This window comes from Ceratotherium simum, chromosome 2, assembly GCF_057802395.1.
Source record: "Ceratotherium simum simum isolate JZ-2026a chromosome 2, ASM5780239v1, whole genome shotgun sequence".
Lineage (NCBI taxonomy): Eukaryota > Metazoa > Chordata > Mammalia > Perissodactyla > Rhinocerotidae > Ceratotherium > Ceratotherium simum.
Window position 1 is genome coordinate 40,100,894 of NC_141901.1, and position 18,637 is coordinate 40,119,530.

An 18,637-nucleotide genomic window follows, 5' to 3' on the forward strand; every position below is an offset into this window, starting at 1 on the left:
TCCCAGTCAGTATCTTAAGCCCCCAGTATTAGCCTTGGGAATCTGTGAAGGCCATAGGGTGGGCCTGCTGCCTTTTCTGAAATTGCTCCTTTGGGGGAAGGGGGAAAGGAGGGGACTCCGTTAGATCAGCCCTGATTTTTGCCACTGCCTTTCATTTTCCAGCTTGATGTACTTTTTGTTTTGACTCTTGAAACATTAATTTGACTTTTCATGGTTTACTTTTGTTTTTGTTTGTTTTCTTTTAGCATTTCATATTCCCTTGTCCCCTGTGGAAGGTAAAAGGACCATTTTCTTTGGGTTTTTCTTTGCATTAGCCTTGAGTTTCCATCTCCCAAATCCTGCCTTCCCTTCTTCCCTTTTCCTCCTTCATCTTCTGCTCCTATCCTGCCCCTCTTTCCTCCCTCCCTTTCCTCACTCCACTTCTCTTCCATGTTCCTCCTTGTTGCAAAAGCTGCTCTGTGACGCAAACCCCTGCCCAAGGGGCTTTCCGGCCTAACCCGGGACTCCACCTGCCTCAGCCAGGCTTCCAGGGCCGGGCACTGCTTCCCAGGGTGGGGCATGGGGAGCCCTTCCCGGCCATTGGGCAGAGGGCTGCCTTCTAGTTCCTCCCGACATTGTTCTGCAGCCTGAGACCTTTCTCTTGAATTCTCTCACCTCTCCATGAGTGAGGCTCCAAGTCCGGGGTTCTATATAAATGAGGGAAACCCTCACACATTGAAGTATCCTGCACAAGTTCCTCAGATTTTTGTTTTCAATTGAAATAATAATAAAAATCCTCATTTTTGAAGGTTATGAGGGATTTTTAGTAAATAATGGGTCTCTAACTATTTTTCTTTGGGGTATTTTTATTTATATCGTCTACTTTGCTTAAGCCCTTTAGCACAGCACCTTTATTTCTTTTAACTCTTAATTGCCAGCACTGTGTAACTTCAGCAGGTAAAAAAGGACCCTAAATTATCTTAGAGTGCCTAATATCTTCTAGAATCTATGTATTAAGATAGATAGATGATAGATAGATAGATAGATAGATAGATAGATAGATAGATAGATAGATAGATAGATAGAAAATACACAGTAACCCAGAGAAGCTTAGAACCTAGAATTGGACAAGTTCCTTTCCCCTCAGTGAGGTCCATATGCATACAGTCAGGTGATTAATATTTCCTACGTTCTACAATAAATCTATGGAGAGAAATAGTAGTGGGATGCAATCAGCAAGTTATTCTGTGACTAGAATTCATTTTATCTAAAAGTGGCAATTACAAATAATGATCTTCAAAATTAAAAAGTTATTAAATTCCTAGACTCATTATGCTATTTTAAACAATGAAAATAAAGAATTATTGAAAAAATGTTTATAAAACATGGAAAAAAGAAAAGAATGGCCTTGAAACCCAGGCCCTTAGTTCTTAACATGTACTTGCTCCTGTCCACCCTGCCCAAGGAAGGCATGGAGCAAGCAGCCCAATCAGAGACCAAGCAGCCTGCCCAGGCTGCTTGCTTTGTGTCAGCCTGAGAAGGGACAGGAACGCCCAGGGTGGAGTTGCTGATCCCAAGGGCAGGATAAGGATGCTGGGTATCTACCGTCTCTTTAAGTCAGATCTTTCTGTTGTGATTTCGTGGTTTGGTTTGGTGTTAATTCCCAGGACATCAGACAAATCTGTATCCATATCTCAAGACCAAACACCCACCAAAGCTAGAAAGCTCAATATTGAGAGTTTTGCCACTTAGAATCAACTGTTGCCCCTGTTTATTAGTGATAGTATCTGATTGTTAGTAACATCTAATCTAATTTTATTTAGTTTCATTGTCATTCAGAGAATGGAGGAAGGAGAGCAAAGGCTACCAGTGCAACTTTGTTCTTTTTAAAAATGTGTTCCTTGCTACCTGTTTTTTCCCCTGTTGCTCTGGGTTATTCAGTTTTACCAGATCTCAGGGCTACACCTGTTTCTTATCACAGCTAGGGTGTAACTATATCCCGAGAACAATTGGGCATTTTCCAAGTGGCCCATGGGAGAGGGAACAGTGGACTCAGCCTGGCTTTCTGTTATAGGATGTTCCCAGGCTCCCCCATTGTCACCCGGCCAGGGCAGCCCAGGGCGGTGGCTGCACAGCTGGCCCTGGCTCCGGCAGTTGCCCAAGGCCCAGATGCACACTCAGTCTGGAACAAGCAGATCTGGCCCTAATCTCCAAAATGGGAGTGATGGTGACTGCCCCTGCTCCTAACACACACACAGTCATCTGTTAGGCAGTTTTCGAAAGATATTACCCTAGCTACCTGCCTACAGGATGTGAAGTTGTAAGCTTTGAAGAAACCAGCTAAATGTTTTTCTGTTCCTTCTGGCTTGGAAATTTTCTTATGAAACTCAAGTTTAGATACCTAGGGAGATTTCTAAGTTTGTATATGTAGATATCAGAATCTCTAAAGCATGCACGGAACTCTGGTTAGTATGGTTAGGATCAGGGCGTAGCCCCCTGGGGTATTTATCTTGCTTCCCTAACCCCACTTATCCTTCCCATTGGTCTCAGACAGAGCAGCATTTCTAGCCCAACTCCTGTTCTAATATCACTGGACCTGGAGCTGAGCTGGTTGACTTTGCAGATGACAGCCACTGAGCCCCGGGCATGCGTGTTCTTCTCCAGGGTCTCAATGTGGCATCACATGTGCCTTTTTTTTTTTTTTTTTTTTGAGGAAGATTAGCCCTGAGCTAACATCTGTTACCAATCCTCCTCTTTCTGCTGAGGAAGACTGGCCCTGGGCTAACATCCATGCCCATCTTCCTCTACTTTATATGTGGGAGCTGCCACAGCATGGCTTGACAAGCGGAGTGTAGGTCCACGCCCGGGATTGAACCTGTGAACCCTGGGCCGCTGAAGCGAAGCCCGCGAACTTAACCACTATGCCATCAGGCCGGCCCACGTGTGCCTTTTTACTCTCTTACCTGCCCTCTCTGCTTCTTTTAACAAGAACAGCTCTCTTTCGTCTTAGCTTTGAAAAAAGACTAGAATTTGAATGCCAGAGAGTGACATCCCTCCTCTGTTCCTCCTAAGCACCCCCTCACTGGTAATAAAGGGTCTGATTCTTTATTGATAGAGACCAGAAGTGGGGGGAGGGAGCGAGGGCAGAAAGAACAGGAAGGAGAGTCAAGGAAAAATAGAAATAATGAACTTTAAAAATAATACAGATTTGAAAAATGCTTGATAAAATTTGACAACATGGCCAAATTACATGTAGTTGTGTTTTTGGTCCTCCTGGCTTTTTTTTTTAACCTGTTTGTGGCTCTTGGGAAAAACCTAGTCATGATTTTCAGGCAGAAGAGTCATTGTAATAAAGAACGTGAGAGCCAAAAGAAATACAGGCATACCTCGCTTTATTGCGCCTCACAGAGGGTTTTTACAGGACCCTCCACCAGCAAAAAGATAACGACTCACTGAAGGCTCAGATGATGGTTAGCATTTTTTAGCAATAAAGTATTTTTTAATTAAGGTATGCACATTTTTTTTCAGACATAATGCTATTGCACATTTAATAGACTACAGTATAGTGTAAACATAACTTTTATATGCACTGGGAAACCAAAAAATACGTGTGACTCGCTTTATTGCAGTATTCGTCTTATTGCAGTGGTCTGGTACCTAACCACAGTATCCCCAAGGTATGGCTGTATCCACAGAAATGTACTTCCAAACCCTCTCATTTTGCATATGAGGAAAGAGTAGACCAGGAAAGGTAGAGTGACTGCCCAGGCCATACTGCATGTTAGTGGAAGGGCCAGGCCTAGAACTGTCTCCTGATTCTCAGCCCCTTCTGTTCTCATCCATGCTTGCTCATTACTCTGTCTGCTGGGCTAGAGGGTAGCGAGGGCCCAGAGGATTGTCCCTGAACAGAAAGCAGAGTATCCTTCATTACCTTTCTGCTTCCAGTCAAACCAGGCAATGTGAGGAACATCATTCAGCACTTTGAGAACAACCAGCAGTATGATGCCCCAGAACCTGGGACGCAGCGGCTCTCGACAGGAAGCTTTCCTGAGGACCTGCTGGAGAGTGACAGGTAGCAGTGGCTGGATGGGTTTGGCCAGCTGCCCAAGAAGCAGAGCAGGGGCTAGGTTTGGAGGTAGGGTTTAATCCCAGCTACTTTATCCCTCTACTAGACCATAGGCTCCCACTCTAGGACACTCTCCCCCTCCCCCACCCTTCCTGCCTGGTGTCTTCAGAAGAAGACATGTGTTGGTGATCAGGCCAGCAGAGGAGAGAGCAGCGCCCTTGACCTCCCAGCCCAGGAACCCTGTGCTTTTCCAGTTTCCTTTGCATTCAGCCCCTGGTTCCTCAGCAGCCTCCATCCCAAGAATGAGCTAGATTATATTATAAAGCAGCTAATCAGGAAACCCTACATGCCAAGGAGAGAGAAGCCTAGAAGGGGGCAAAGAGAAGTCCTGAGAAATAAGGAAGTCAGGCCAAAGACAGTCGTTGCCACCCAAGAAGAAGAGAGTGAGAGACAAGGTTCTGCCAGTGCTTTAAAGGTGGATGATGTAACTTTGGCATCAGATGTCCATCTCAGCAGACAGATTCAGAGTTCATCAATTCGAAACGAACTGCTCTTCCCTTTTTAAGAAGAAAAGGGGAATTGAGGCTGTGACGTCTCTCACATTCTCCATCTTTGGTCAGGTTCTAATGAGAACCCTTCTCTGGTATTGAAGCACTCTTGGACTTGGTCTTGACTGTGGCATGATAACAATCAAGTCATGTCTAAAATTCTGCCACCAACACTTAAAGCAAAAATTGCCTAGAGTCAGAAATATCCTTGCAAATTCCTTAAGAAACCCTTCAGGTATAGTAAATGTAGCCTCGTGTATACGAAAATAATTCTTACGTACATTCAATTGTGAACCACTGAGCTGCACTAAGGGCAGGCACAAAGGCAAGTCAATATGTAGCAGCCTGGATAGTCAAACCCTTTACCTCTGAAATAACTCATTAGCAAACCATAAGTCAGACATTCCTGCTCGTTTGCAGGGTTACTCTTTTCTGTTTATATTAAACCTTTATAAGCTCAATACTTATTAAAAGATTTTGCCGTAGTGAAAATTAACAAATATTAAGGAAAGATAAATATTGGATTTGTACTTGGGTGAAAGGTTGAGCTCTAATATTACTGGGTAAATTAAACATAAAAATTACATGATTGCTGTGGTAGGCATGATCTTACAGATGTATCAAATACACAATTATAAGATATAATATCAACATTTTGAGAAAATATTTGAGACCATTTGCAAACTTGTATTCTTGAAGTTGCCAGGTGAATTTGCCCTAAGACATTCACTTGGATCCTGAATCTGCTCTCAGCAAAAGCCTCTGGATTTGATGATTATAAGTTCGCTGGCAACCTTAGAAGAAATAGCATAAGTAGCACAGTGGGTCAGAGGTTGTCGTAGGTACCTAACAGGAATGAGAAGGCCCCAATTCTAGGAGGCAATACTCTAGGAATTTTTGACCAGAGGTGGGTTATGTGCCTCACTTCCTGGTGAGAGCATTGCTCACTTCTGGGTAGCTAAAGGAAGGTGCTCAGCTCTGAAGCCCCAGTAACCCCACCGGATGAGGTTTGTTGTGTGCAAAAATGACCCGGTAAGGGCACTGGTGAAAAGTGTTTCGAGTTAGTCTGGGTTGGAATTGTTCTAACAGACTTCAGGGGGTGAGTTCAGTGGGGATCGGCTGGCAATATGGTTCCTAACCCTGTGGACAAACTCTCGGACCCCGCGGGGAAAGCTCCGTTTAGATCCTCTGGGATCCAGAGAGACTTGATGAATGGAGACCATGCCACTTGGCTCCTTCCCTGCAGCACCCTGCTGTGCTATTAAGAGCTCTCCAGACCTCTCCAGGCCTTCTGTGGTGCTGGAGGCCCACAGGATGAGAGAGCAGGATGTAGATTAGTAATAATGTCAGCAAAGAACCAGCCCAGCGGGACCATGGGGAGAGGCACGATCCTGGGGCAGCTAGGGGTCAGAGATGCCAGCTGTCTCGGGACTGATTCACTACAGGATTCAAAAAGAGCAACAGCTGGTCGTCAGCATCTCATCAAGCCCCAGAGACATCCAGTGGCCAAGCATGGCAGTTCAGGGAGCAGGCTCCTGCCTGTCAGTAAACAGGCCCCTGTAAGCACCCCCTCCCAAGCTGGTCTGCTCTCAAGAGGGGAAATAGAAGCTTAGGAAGGATGCTATCAAGATAAGAATGGAAGAAATCTACGTCACAACTAGAGGGATAGGAATCCAACAGCAGATAGAATTTTCCGACAGGCAGTGTGGAGAATGCTAGAATGAGTGTGTGAAGATAGTGACTCTACTTCCCTCTGAGAAGATCTTGTAAAAGGAGAGATCCACCTCAAGCAGCTGACTTGTTTCAAAGCAGAGGGCAAGATGGACTGGCCATGAGACGGCCCCAGGGCTAGGGAGGGTGGACCTTGTAGTCCCTGATGAGGGACTTCAGTGTCCAGAGCTTTCCTGATGGGGGCTTGGGGTCTTTGGCACCTGGACACACCACAAGTCTGATTGTTAGTCCCAGATTTCACCTTCCTGCTAGGATCCCTTCCTGATTGGTCACGGGGAAGATGAGAGACTCTGTCCATCAAGCCAGGCTGGGGGAGGGAGGAGTGTGTCAAGCAACAAAAGTGGTTTGTCACTGAGAAGCGTCCGCCACCCGGGTATTTGGGCCTTTTAGGGGTCGGGTAGAGAACCTGCAGCGTTGAGGCACCCTTGAGATGGGGCAGCAGATAAAAGCTGGCCAGGACATAAGATCCCAAGGTCTCTTGCCCTTCCCACCCCAGCTCGCGCTCAGAGATTCGCCTGGGCCGCTCTGAGAGCCTGAAGGGCCGGGAGGAGATGAAGCGGTCTCGGAAGGCAGAGAACGTGCCCCGCTCTCGCAGTGACGTTGACATGGATGCTGCTGCGGAGGCTGCCCGCCTCCACCAGTCAGCCTCATCCTCTGCCTCCAGCCTCTCTACCAGGTGGGCAGGGCTCAGGTGGCTCAGCCCACTGATATCTCAGGGGCAGGGGCCGGGGCAGAGGGTTGCTGAGAGTTGACATTCTCTCCACAGGTCTCTTGAGAACCCCACCCCTCCTTTCACCCCCAAAATGGGCCGCAAGTGAGTGATGGTATCGTCTCTGTTTAGTGTCTGTGTCCCAGCCATTCAGCTGCTCCCCCTAACCCTGAGTGGTGGATTGGGTGTTCCTCTCCTCTTCATGGCCCTCTGGTTTCCCACGGGCCTGGGGCAGGCAAGGTGGGCAGGAGAAGGAAGGACAAACACCATGTGTGAGGTCTTCCTCCAGTTGAGGCTGAACTGCCCATTTTCCCCCAGGAGCATTGAGTCCCCCAACTTGGGGTTCTGCACAGATGCCCTCCTCCCCCACCTCCTAGAGGATGATCTGGGCCAACTGTCTGACCTGGAGCCAGAGCCAGACGCCCAAAACTGGCAGCATACGGTGGGCAAGGATGTGGTGGCTGGGCTCAGCCAGAGGGAGATTGACCGGCAGGAGGTCATCAACGGTGAGAACACATTCCACCTCCCCCCACTTCCACTGCTACTCGTGTGGGAACAGGTGCAGAACACCTGTGATGCAAAGGGTAGTAAAGAGTAAATAGGGTGGGGCCTAGGGACAGGAGCAGATCTGTGTTGCTGTCCTGGTAAGGGCCACGTCAGTTCTAGCCCCTGGGGTGGGAGAAACGTTGATGTATGATCTGAGACTGGCACTCGGTTCCCCCAAAAGTAAAGTGGGTGTTTGGGGATCAGGGTAGTGACTCTAGATACTTGCTAATCTGATTTCTCCCTGTCTTTCTACCCCTCCTTGTCACAACTCCCTCTCAGAGCTGTTTGTGACAGAAGCTTCCCATCTGCGCACACTCCGGGTCCTGGACCTGATCTTCTACCAGCGAATGAAGAAGGAGAACCTGATGCCCCGGGAGGAGCTGGCCCGGCTCTTTCCCAACCTGCCTGAACTCATAGAGATCCACAGTGAGGAGCCTGTCCTCCCCGTCTGCCGACCTCCCCCCTCCAAACTCCTTCTCTGGCTAGCCTTCAGGTTTCCCTTCCGGTTTTGCCCACATGCCAGGACCTCCCTGAGTAGATAACCCTCGCCAGTCCTCTTTGGTGCAAGAACTTGACATATAACCTGAAACCAGCATTCCAGTTCCCCCAAAAGTAAATTGGCCCCCAGACTCTTCCCCACAGCACTGCTGTCAAAGATCCCTTTTCTCTTGGTCACAAAGGGTCTGGCAGTGCAGCTCAACCCCAGGCGTTTCTGTTTCTTCTCTCCTTGTCCCAGATTCCTGGTGTGAAGCCATGAGGAAGCTCCGGGAGGAGGGCCCCATCATCAAAGAAATCAGTGACCTCATGCTGGCTCGGGTATGGTGCAGACTCCTGCTTGGAGGAGATGGGTGTCATTACCCACGGCTAGAGGATGTGGCAGAGGAGGAGATGGGGAGAGACGTCCCAGGCGGGGGTGTGATGCCTGGGCCCATGTCCATTCTGCCTCCCAGTTTGACGGCCCCGCCCGGGAGGAGCTCCAGCAAGTGGCCGCTCAGTTCTGCTCCTATCAGTCCATAGCCCTGGAGCTGATCAAGACCAGGCAGCGCAAGGAGAGCCGATTCCAGCTCTTCATGCAGGTGTGTCCTGGGCCGCCCTTCAGCCTTCCCTCATCGCCACTAAAAATTAACCAAGTCAGTCATATCTCAGTAAGACTGGGAGAAAAAAAAGTTAACCAGGTTCACCAAGGATCTCCTGAACTCCCCTCCTTCTGGCTCCCAGCTCCAGGTCTCCCAGCTTCTTTTCTCTACCAGGGAGGATAACCCGGCAGCTCCCATCCACACCCTCCCCAACACCACCTCTCCAAAATCACTGACACGTACCCACTCCCAAGACAGAGCCCACTGTTGGTTGAAAAGAACACTGGATTAACAGTCAAGCCCGGCTCACCTGCTAGTACCTGTGTGCTCTTAGATGGGTCTCAGCTTCTTTGTCTATAATGTGGGACAAATACCTGCTCTATGTAGCTTATTTGACCATCTCCCTTCCTTGGGCCGTTGTCTCCCTGCCCCACCAGCCTTTCCCTAAAGATTCAGGGAAGAAGCTGCCACCACTGTTTCTGAGTGACCATCTGGGATGAGGATCTGTTTGGCATTTTCACACCCGTCTTGGTCCTGAGCCCATAAGCCAGCTCCTAACCACAGGTTGATGTCTTCCTCTCTCTGTCCCTCCTGCCTTCTAGGAGGCCGAGAGCCACCCCCAGTGCCGGCGGCTGCAGCTTAGAGACCTCATCATCTCCGAGATGCAGCGGCTCACCAAGTACCCACTGCTGCTGGAGAACATCATCAAGCACACAGAGGGTAGGCCTTTGAGAGGGGCTAGCGCTGGGAGGCAGCAGCCCTCATTTCAGACCCTAGTTCTAGCACTGACTTGCTTTGTGACCTTAGCAAGTCACTTGACCTCTCTGGTCTTCAGTCTCCTTCCTTTCCTTGTTGTGGTCAGTCTCAAAGAAGATAATGATTGTAAATGTGCCTTAGAAAATATAAGGTGCTCAACAGCAGGAGGAGATAAGGGCCACCTCTAGCCTATATGGGGCCTTTGTGCAAATCAGAGAAAAGCCTCTGAGTGGACACAGGTTGGCACGTGGAGGGCACCTTGGCTTCTCTGATTATCGTTGGGGGCCATGGCTGGATTTCAGCCCCGGTTCATCCCCCCTGCTGGACACCTCTGTGGAGTGCACAAAAGATACAGCCATACGTGGTCCAGAGTAGGGACCAGGCTGAAGAAGGGGGTCTAGGTCCAGATTGTCACTGTCCCTGGGATCCTGAGCATCTTTCGGCATGCCCGAATTGGGGATGTTGGAGTCAGGGTATAGAAGTGTGAGGAACCTCAACCTGATTTGAACAGGTGTTCCTAGAGCACAGTCATTGCCATCCCCCTGTTCCCATCCCATCCTGTTCCACCTCTGTAGAGCTGGTTGTGGTCTAGGCAGGAATCCCCAGTAGATACCTGTGTCTTCACAGCAGTGGTGTGAAACCCAAGGGCACTCAGTAAAAGTTGACCTTACACTTGGTCCTCGAGTTAGGCAAGGGTGGCGCATCTACACCCTTACCTGCTGGTTTGCAGGAGGCCAGTCCCCGTGGCTATAGGCAGCCAGGTAGTGTCGGACTCACAGAATTCTCAGGCGGGAGCCCCTCAGCACCTCCTCTACCCCGTTTGGCAGGTGGGACCTCTGAGCACGAGAAGCTCTGCCGGGCCCGGGATCAGTGCCGGGAAATTCTCAAGTATGTGAATGAGGCAGTGAAGCAGACTGAGAACCGGCACCGTTTAGAGGGCTACCAGAAACGCCTGGATACCACCTCCCTGGAGAGGGCCAGCAACCCCCTGGCAGCAGAGTTCAAGGTAGGAGGCAGAGGCTGCAGCATGGTCAGCCCCCCACACACATACTTCTTGGGGTCCCTAGGAACAGAACTCTGGTCAGGCCTTGGAGAATCTTGGAGGTAGGAGACGGGCCTATCTGTGATAGGACGGCATGACAGGGCCTGGAATACACTCCCTGTTATCACCGTCACCCCACCCCTAGATAGACAAGGACAGACAGCCCCACCAACAAAGACTAGATGTTAGACCTCAGCCTGGGAGAGCGGGGGATGGGAGTTAGAGCCTGAGGGAAAGGTGAAGACCATTTGGGAGGAGTAAAGCTGAAGGGATGGGCAGGTGAAGCAGAGAGCGACCTTAGGAAGGTTGCTGGCATGTGACAGGGGGTGGATGAGAAACCCAAGCCAGAGCCATTGGGGTATCCCCCTGCACAGCAGTGCACAGGACAGAGTTGCCTTGTTACTTATCTGTGTCGTCTCCCCTGCCCCCGAATGTAAGGACAAGGACTGTTTCTTGTTCACTGATTCCCAGCACCTTAGCACAATGACTGGCACATAGTAGGTTCTCGAATACTTGTTGAATGAATGAATGAATGGTGTCTCCTTAACAGAGCCTGGATCTTACAACCAGAAAGATGATCCATGAGGGGCCCCTGACCTGGAGGATCAGCAAGGATAAGACCTTGGGTATGTGTCAGGGGAGTGGGGCCGAGAGAGTCTGTGGTGGGCTGGGCGGCGCCAGGGCTCTTGTGTCCCTGGATCATAAACCCTGGAACCTGGGCTCTAATGGGGTAGTAAGGTAGCCGGGAGGTACCCCTTGTGTTGATGAGGGATGAGTGGGTGACGGGGAACGCCTGACAGCCACCACACCCCTCCAGACCTCCACGTGCTGCTGCTGGAGGACCTCCTGGTGCTGCTGCAGAAACAGGACGAGAAGCTGCTGCTTAAGTGCCACAGCAAGACAGCCGTGGGCTCCTCAGACAGCAAGCAGACCTTCAGCCCCGTGCTCAAGCTCAATGCTGTGCTCATCCGCTCCGTGGCCACAGGTACCATGGGGAGACGGTCCCGGCTGGCCTGGGCCCCAGGGCCATGATCGCTGTCACTAGAGTCCAGCGAGCACTGGGTGATGCAGGGCTGATCTGGGGCCTTAGAGGGCTAATTGGTCTACCTGTGTTCCTTTCCTCCTATCCTGACCTATCTAAGCAGGAGGATGTGGTCCAAGATGTACCAGGATGATAGGTAGGATGGGGACCAAGATGAAGATAGAGAAGCTGGAACAGACAAGGTGGGATGAGGGCACCTAGGATGGGCTAAAGACATCTCAGCAGGATTGGGAAGAATGGGATTGGGCAGAGGGGAGTAGAACAAGCCTTCCTGTTCACGGGTGACTTAGGCAGAGCTCGGGTGCAGAAGACTGAAGCGCCCACAGTTCAGCGCTGTACAGTGTACAGAGACATTTCAGTGACAAGTGGAGTGAGTACAAGAAAGAGTTCTGGAACTAGAGCCAGGCAACTGAATTCTCTGGGTTCGTTTTGTTTCTCTATAACATGGGTGATACCTACCCTACCTCTTAGGGAGATCAAAAGGGATGCCCTAAGCCATGCATAGGGCATATAAACGTCAGCCCTCACTGTTAGGGGAGCAAGAAGGTCATGGGGGTGACCGTGAAGATAATATTAGGGGTTCCAGAATTGCCTCTGTCCCTTTTGTAAATGAGTTCCAAGTGGTTCTGATGGCTGAGGTCTGTCCCATGCTGCATTCTTCATTTGTGTTGAGGGTCAGGGCCTCAAGACCGAACTCTGTTGTCCTGGCCCAGGCTGCTCTCACGCCTCTGCCACCCCCAATGCAGACCCTTCTACCTTCCTTTCCTCACACAGATAAACGGGCTTTCTTCATCATCTGCACCTCTGAGTTGGGCCCACCCCAGATATATGAGCTGGTGGCATTGACGTCATCAGACAAGAACACGTGAGAATTGATTGAGGGGTCACACGTAACTGCCGTCCCCTTGGGACCAGGGTGGTGTGTATGAGGACGGTGGGCAGTGAGGCCAGGGCTGGGCCCCAGAGTGGTCAGAGGACAGGGGTTGGGCAGGGAAGGGGGAGATGAGACAGACATAGAGGGGCTGTCAGGACCCCCATCCCTGCCCTGTAAGCCGGCCTGTGACAGAGAGGAGTCCTCAGCAGGCTCCCAGCCTTTTGCTTCTTTCATGTCTCTGGCCCCACTCCCTTCCCCTTGGGTTCTTCTTCCCTTTTCCCATCCAGCCTGTGAAATGTATGCATTCCTCTCAGATGTTTACCTCCAGGACCCTCATCCCCAGCCAGGTCATCCACCTACCCCGTATCCCCTGACAGTGGCCAGCCGGAGGTAGCGTGGCACAGAAGAAGGAGACAGGTTGAGGCAGACAGTTTCTTAGCCAGGGTTTTCATCTGTAAGACGTGGATAATGCCACCTCTTGGAAAGTTACTTGGAGAGAACAGATACAGAATGCTTATTTAGCACAGAGCCTAACCGAGGGTTGGTGTTCGGTAATTGGTAGCTACAAGTAATAGAACCCCACGCAGCCACCAGACGGGACAGAGAGGAGGTAGGAACCTGCCAGGCAGAAGGTTGTGGGGGCAGGCCGTGGAGAAGGGCCTCGAAGCTCTGGGCAGTGGGGTCAGTAGGGGGAGATGCTGTGTGCCTTGGTCTTGTTCTCACCACCAGTCCTCTCTGTCCCTGCCGAGCAACAGATGGATGGAGCTCTTAGACGAGGCCGTGCGGAATGCCACCAGGCACCCTGGAACTGCTCCAGCGCCTGTCCATCGCCCACCCCCGGGCCCCCAGGAGCCAGCCCACCCGAGCCCCACACCCAGCAGGTGCTTAGCCCTCCAGGCCCCCTCATCATCCCCACTCCAAACCACTCATTTTCTGCTGCTTCCAAGCCCTTCTCCCCTGGGGATGGACAGCCTCAGTAGACGAATGTTAGCACGGACACGCCCCACATCTCTGCTTTCTGTCCTTGTCTGCTGTCCCCCTACAGCCCTCCACCTGGCTGTGGTGGAGACTGTGCCTGAAGTGGGGTGGGGGGTGTAGAATTGGGACCAGGAGAAGCTTGGCTGGCACCCACCCTCCCCCACAGGTTGCCAGCCAGACGGCAGGTGCCGAAGCCTAACACCTCACCTCTTGGACCCTACTCCTTTGTTGCCCTTTCTAACTCTGGAGGCCAGGGTGGAATTTCCTGACATCACTTCCTGGCTGGCAGAGAGCCAGAGTTCCCAGCAGGTGATCGTCCCTCCCCCTTGGCTGTTTCTTCCCTCAGGGTGGGACTGGATGACTCAGAAGTGTTCCATGGGGAGCCAGAACCTGACGAGCTTCCTAGAGGTAAGTCCCCTGAATGGCCTTTGTGGGAGCCCACCCCAGTCCATTTTTTGTAGGCAAAGGTAGGGAGGTGGTCAGGTGTGGGTGTGGGGTGATGGGAGAAGTCCATCAGGGCCAGAGGTAGGAGGTCTGATGAGAAGAACAGAGGAAACGGGGTGAGGAGGAAAGAGTCTGGAGGAGAAAGGAGAACAGACTCGAGCAAGTGGAGACTAGCTCACTTGAACAGAGACTCCAACCCTGGCTTTCTGGTGGCAGGTATCTAGCAGTGTAGGAAGAGAGGGGCAGTCAGGCAGGGTCCAGGGGCCCCTCTTCCTCCAGGCAGGGGTTACTAATGGGAATGCGATGCACGAAGAGACTGCAAGGAGTGGGAGCTCAGAGGGCTTAGGGCACGATTACTGGGAGGGGATTGGCAGGGGCGGGAGGGTCCCAAACAGAATTCTCATTGAAGTTTTTTATGTGAGTAACTTCACGTCTTGGGTTTAGAGAGAAATCTCCCAGTCCCTTTTCTGTTTCTCTCTGCTTAGAATGCTTTTCCTCCTAACTCTCACACCTCCTGCAAGTCTTTGTACAAGTGTTATCTCGGCATCCATACACCACCTTTGACCACTTGGTTTAATGTGTAACCAGCAGTCCTGGTCCCACATGCCTGCTCGATTTTTTCTTCTTCCCTATAGCACTTCTCACCTTCTCATTTATTTAGATAATTATTTCTTTTATTATTTCTACATGTCCCTCCACTAGAATTTAAGCTCCACACGGGCAGGGATCTCTGTTTTATTTACTGCTGTATGCCAAGAGCCTGAGACAGTGCCTGCCGTAGCAGGTGCTCAGTAAACATCTGTGGAATGAATCAGCTGATGTTCCCTGCCCCCTGAATCCAACGCTGGGCATGGGATCAGCCCATACCTGCCCTCCCTCTTTCCCTGCCTTACTCTGTCCTCCCATTCAAAACAGGCACTGGGCCCCAGCAGAGGGTCAAAGGAAAGCACCCAGTCCTGCTAGAGGATCCTGAGCAGGAAGGCAGTGTAGAGGAAGAGGAGGTGGGTGTCCTGCCTCACGCTTCCACATCCCTGGATGTAGAGAACAGGGGCAGCAGGACAAGGGACCCGATCCTCCTGCCCCTCCCAGGCCCTCTGTTCATGGAAGGACTCGCTGATGCAGCCCTGGAAGATGGTGAGTGCCCCGTGGACTCTGCCATCAGCCCCGTCCCCCAGTAGTGTGGCCAGTGTGAACTGGCAGACATCTCCACACTCCACTTGCTCGAAGGCTCCCCTGGTTGTGCTTCAGGAGAGATGGATGCAGAGAGACAATTGTCGCTCCCCTTCTCTCCGCCCGCCCCCTACCACCACCAAAGCGGTTGGCCAGAGCCCTCCAGCTCCACTCTGTGACTGAGGGGGCTGTTTCACCAAGTTAGGGGTGGGGGAGGGGAGCAGCGACCCTCCTGCCACCTCTGTGCTCTCCCGCCGCTGGCGTGGTGTGCAGTCCTGTGCTGGGGAAGCCATCACCCTGTTTCCCCTCCAGTGGAGAACCTGCGGCACCTGATCTTGTGGAGCCTGCTACCGGGTCACTCTGTGGAACCACAGGCTGCCAGGGAGCCCGAGGACGACCTGACACCCACACCTTCTGTCATCAGCATCACCTCTCACCCCTGGGACCCAGGCTCCCCAGGGCCAGCTGCCACTGGGGGTGAAGGGGACAACACCCAGCTCCCAGGACCAGAGGGGGGCCAGCCAGAGCAGGAGGACGTGGCTCTCTCTTCTCTGGAACACTTGCCCCCAAGGACCAGAAATTCTGGGATCTGGGAGTCTCCTGAGCTGGACAGGAATCTAGAGGAAGAAACTTCAAGCACAGAGACAGCAGGAAGTTACAAAGTTGTGAGAAAAGGTAAAATAAGTTGGGGTGTCCACTGGGGAGACAAATGCCTAGCTTTGCTAGGGTAGAGGCAAGTGTTCCAAATGGCTCCTTCCTTCCCCCCCTTTACCCTGGAAACCGTGTGTGCAGGGGCTCACACTGGATCTTGGGAGAAGGAGACATCTTGATACCATGCAAAGGCTTTGGGGTCGCACAGCCAAGATTCAGAACCCTGTCTCTGTCACTTAATATCTGTGTGACCTTAGACAAAATTCTGAATCATCTCTGCACCTCATTCTACAATAGGAGGATATTACCTGCTGCCTGCATGCATCTACTCTCAGTACAAGTTTCTGCTGGTGTTCTTCACTGATCTTCCAGTCCTAAGGAAAAGACGAGGCTCTTCTTAGGAGCCTCATTCCCAGAAAGACACGGGCGATGCTCGCAGCCAGTCACTGCAGAGAGCAGTGATGATGGAGCTGGCAGTGTGGGGGTGGAGACGGCAGCTGCACTAGAGGTCGAGCAAAGGCGGGGGCGCTGTAGGACAAGGCTGGGAAGGCACATGGTGGGTAAGGGCGTGGGGAGGGTGCCCCAGCTTGTGGAATACTATGAATGGCTTTAAAACAAGAAGAGCCAAGACTAGCCAGGATAGGTGCTCAGGACAGGTTTGTCTGGCCAGAGCAGTGAGCCCAGGGGAGGGATGCCCCGGGCAGGGGGAGGAGGAAAGCTGAAGACAGGAGACTGATCAGGGGAGTGAGGCAGGAAAGATGAAATGAGGCGCGGAGGGTGCTCACGAGGGGTGGGATGGGGTCCAAGTCAGTGCTGAGGGGCTTTCCTAGCCTCCCCTAGTGCGCAGCTCTGCCTCCCTTTCCCGGAGCACTTTTCGTTCCATCTGCGCAAGGTCTGCCCTCTCTCCTGGGTTTCTGGGAACTGACCTTCCTTCTCTCCTTCAGTGAATTGGTGGAAAGTTCTCTGCAGCTCCCTGGGTGTAATCATGTGTGATCTTGTGTTCACTTGGTTCTTCCCTTTTTCTTTTTCTCCACCCCCCACTCCCCCTCCTATCTCCCTCTCCATCCTACTCTCTCTCCCTTCCCTTTCCTTCTCTTTCTGTCTCTGCTCTCCCTGGTGGTGGTGGTGTCGGTGCAGCTGAGGTGGCAGGCAGCAAGGTTGTCCCTGCACTACCAGAGAGTGGCCAGTCAGAGCCTGAGCCACCTGAAGTGGAAGGCGGAGCAAAGGCTACGGGTAATGAACTTCTCCTTGGAGCCAGAGACAGGCCAGGGCTGGAGTGCGGGGCCTGTGGGGGCAGAGCTGGGCTTGGGAGTTGGAGTCCTGCCTGCAGGCACACGGGGACACATGCCTGTACGCCCCCTCAGCTGTCTGGAATGGGAGGGGAGTAGGACGTGGGCCTCAGGACAGGGGAACAGACGCTGTGCCACCCACTTGGCAAGAGCTGCACAGGCCCCTTTCAGAGCAGCAGGGTTAGGCAGCCTGTGCTCAGTCATGAGATTGAGCGGGGAAGCCTAGTGTCCTTAGCCTGATATTCTGAGCCACCACTCCAAGGTCACCGTGAAATAGGCTTACCCGGCCTCCCAGGTTCTTCCGTGTGTACCCATGCTTACTGCTCTGTCAGGGACCCACCACATCCTTCCTCCAGCTGTCTCAGACCCCCCCTCTGATGAGCTGAGGTGTCTCTAGCATCGTGAAATAGATGGCAGTGGGTCAGGGGATGGTGCTGAAGTTCATCAGCAGAGCTTGAGACGGGGCAGAGTGAAGGAAGCCGCTGCTGGCTCCTTTTCACAAGTGCCTGAAACCAGCCCACCACCTCTTTCCCCTTCCTTCACGGAATGGGAGCCACTCCCCTGCTCCCAGATGAAAGACGACACTCCTGCCACTTCTCCCTTAACTTCCACCACTTCCCCTGGTATGGGCCGAACTTTGCAACACTGCCATCTGGAAGGCTCTCTGGAGGAGGAGAGCTGTAGGAGATGGGTAGGCAGCGTGAGGCCAGCACGCTCTGAGCTCATCTGCAGGGCGGCTTCCCCGGCCCTGTCAGTCAGCACAGGGAACACCAAGGGAGCAGAGGATGGCTTAGACTTTCTCTCTATTTGCCTCCTAACCTCTTTCTCTTGCTGTGGGGACAGGGAACTGTTTTTATGTCAGCATGCCAGCAGGACCCCTGGACTCAAGCACTGACCCCTCAGGGGCACCCACGAACCACTCCCAGCCTGACAGCCTCCCCGCCTGGCAGGCAGAGCCTCCACCCCAGCTGCCAGGAAGCAATGGAGATCAGAGGCGCCCCGGCCGCTCTCCCCCAAGCCTGGCCCTCAGGGACGTGGGCATGATCTTCTGCACCATTGAGCAGCTCACCCTCAAGCTCAACAGGCTCAAGGTGAGGGAAACGGGGCCTGGGTCCCTGGAGGCCTTCAGTGCTGTGTGTGTCCAGGGGAGCCCTAGATCCTGGCCTGGCCTGGGGCTCTTCCCTCAGCCCGTCTAGCCACCCTCAAGCGCAGCCCCATCCCGAGGGCCCAGCACAAATAAGAGAGCGTGGTCCCTCCCCCAGGGACCTTATGAACAGACGGATGAGAGCAGACATTCCCCTACAACTCTTCTAGGACATGGAGCTGGCCCACAGAGAGCTGCTCAGGTCCCTTGGGGGAGAGTCGTCTGGTGGCACCACGCCTGTGGGCAGTTTCCACACAGAGGTGGCTAGATGGACAGACAGCGCCCTGTCACTTCCAGCCAAGGAAGCCGTGGCCTCTGACTCCAGGGACAGCCATGCACTGGGGCCTTGCCCTGAGGGTGGTGAGTGAAGCCACTTCCCTCTTTGTACCCACCCTGGGGGAGAAGGCATCCAGCTAGGGAGCAAATGTCTCCACGCGGTGTGAGGAGAGAGAGGGTTCTGAGAAGAGGGTCTCATTTCCCCCTTACATACAGTTAATTCATTCCCTCAGCTTCAGAAAGATATAATTATAGGGAGGCCCCACAGAAACGCCCCTAAAATCTTAGAATTGAACCCTCTATTTCCTTGGGTTAT

At 52.3% G+C, this 18,637-nt stretch overlaps 1 protein-coding gene across 8 annotated transcripts in view; it reads left to right on the forward strand.

Annotated features, from left to right (window-relative positions):
- The window catches only part of ARHGEF11 (Rho guanine nucleotide exchange factor 11), a 104,396-nt gene that overhangs the window by 84,242 nt on the left and 1,517 nt on the right, over window positions 1-18,637 (forward strand). For 6 of the 8 annotated variants that reach the window (XM_087441384.1, XM_087441387.1, XM_087441405.1 and 3 more), the window contains 20 exons: window positions 246-275; window positions 3,925-4,051; window positions 6,821-7,000; window positions 7,091-7,138; window positions 7,352-7,539; window positions 7,859-8,005; window positions 8,316-8,395; window positions 8,530-8,655; window positions 9,258-9,375; window positions 10,239-10,417; window positions 11,004-11,079; window positions 11,271-11,438; window positions 12,270-12,360; window positions 13,125-13,250; window positions 13,694-13,755; window positions 14,707-14,925; window positions 15,274-15,636; window positions 16,750-16,845; window positions 17,745-17,992; window positions 18,216-18,405. In XM_087441384.1, coding sequence (XP_087297510.1) covers window positions 246-275; window positions 3,925-4,051; window positions 6,821-7,000; window positions 7,091-7,138; window positions 7,352-7,539; window positions 7,859-8,005; window positions 8,316-8,395; window positions 8,530-8,655; window positions 9,258-9,375; window positions 10,239-10,417; window positions 11,004-11,079; window positions 11,271-11,438; window positions 12,270-12,360; window positions 13,125-13,250; window positions 13,694-13,755; window positions 14,707-14,925; window positions 15,274-15,636; window positions 16,750-16,845; window positions 17,745-17,992; window positions 18,216-18,405 — 2,862 coding nt within the window. The other 2 variants (XM_087441395.1, XM_087441423.1) reach the window with 2 other exon arrangements.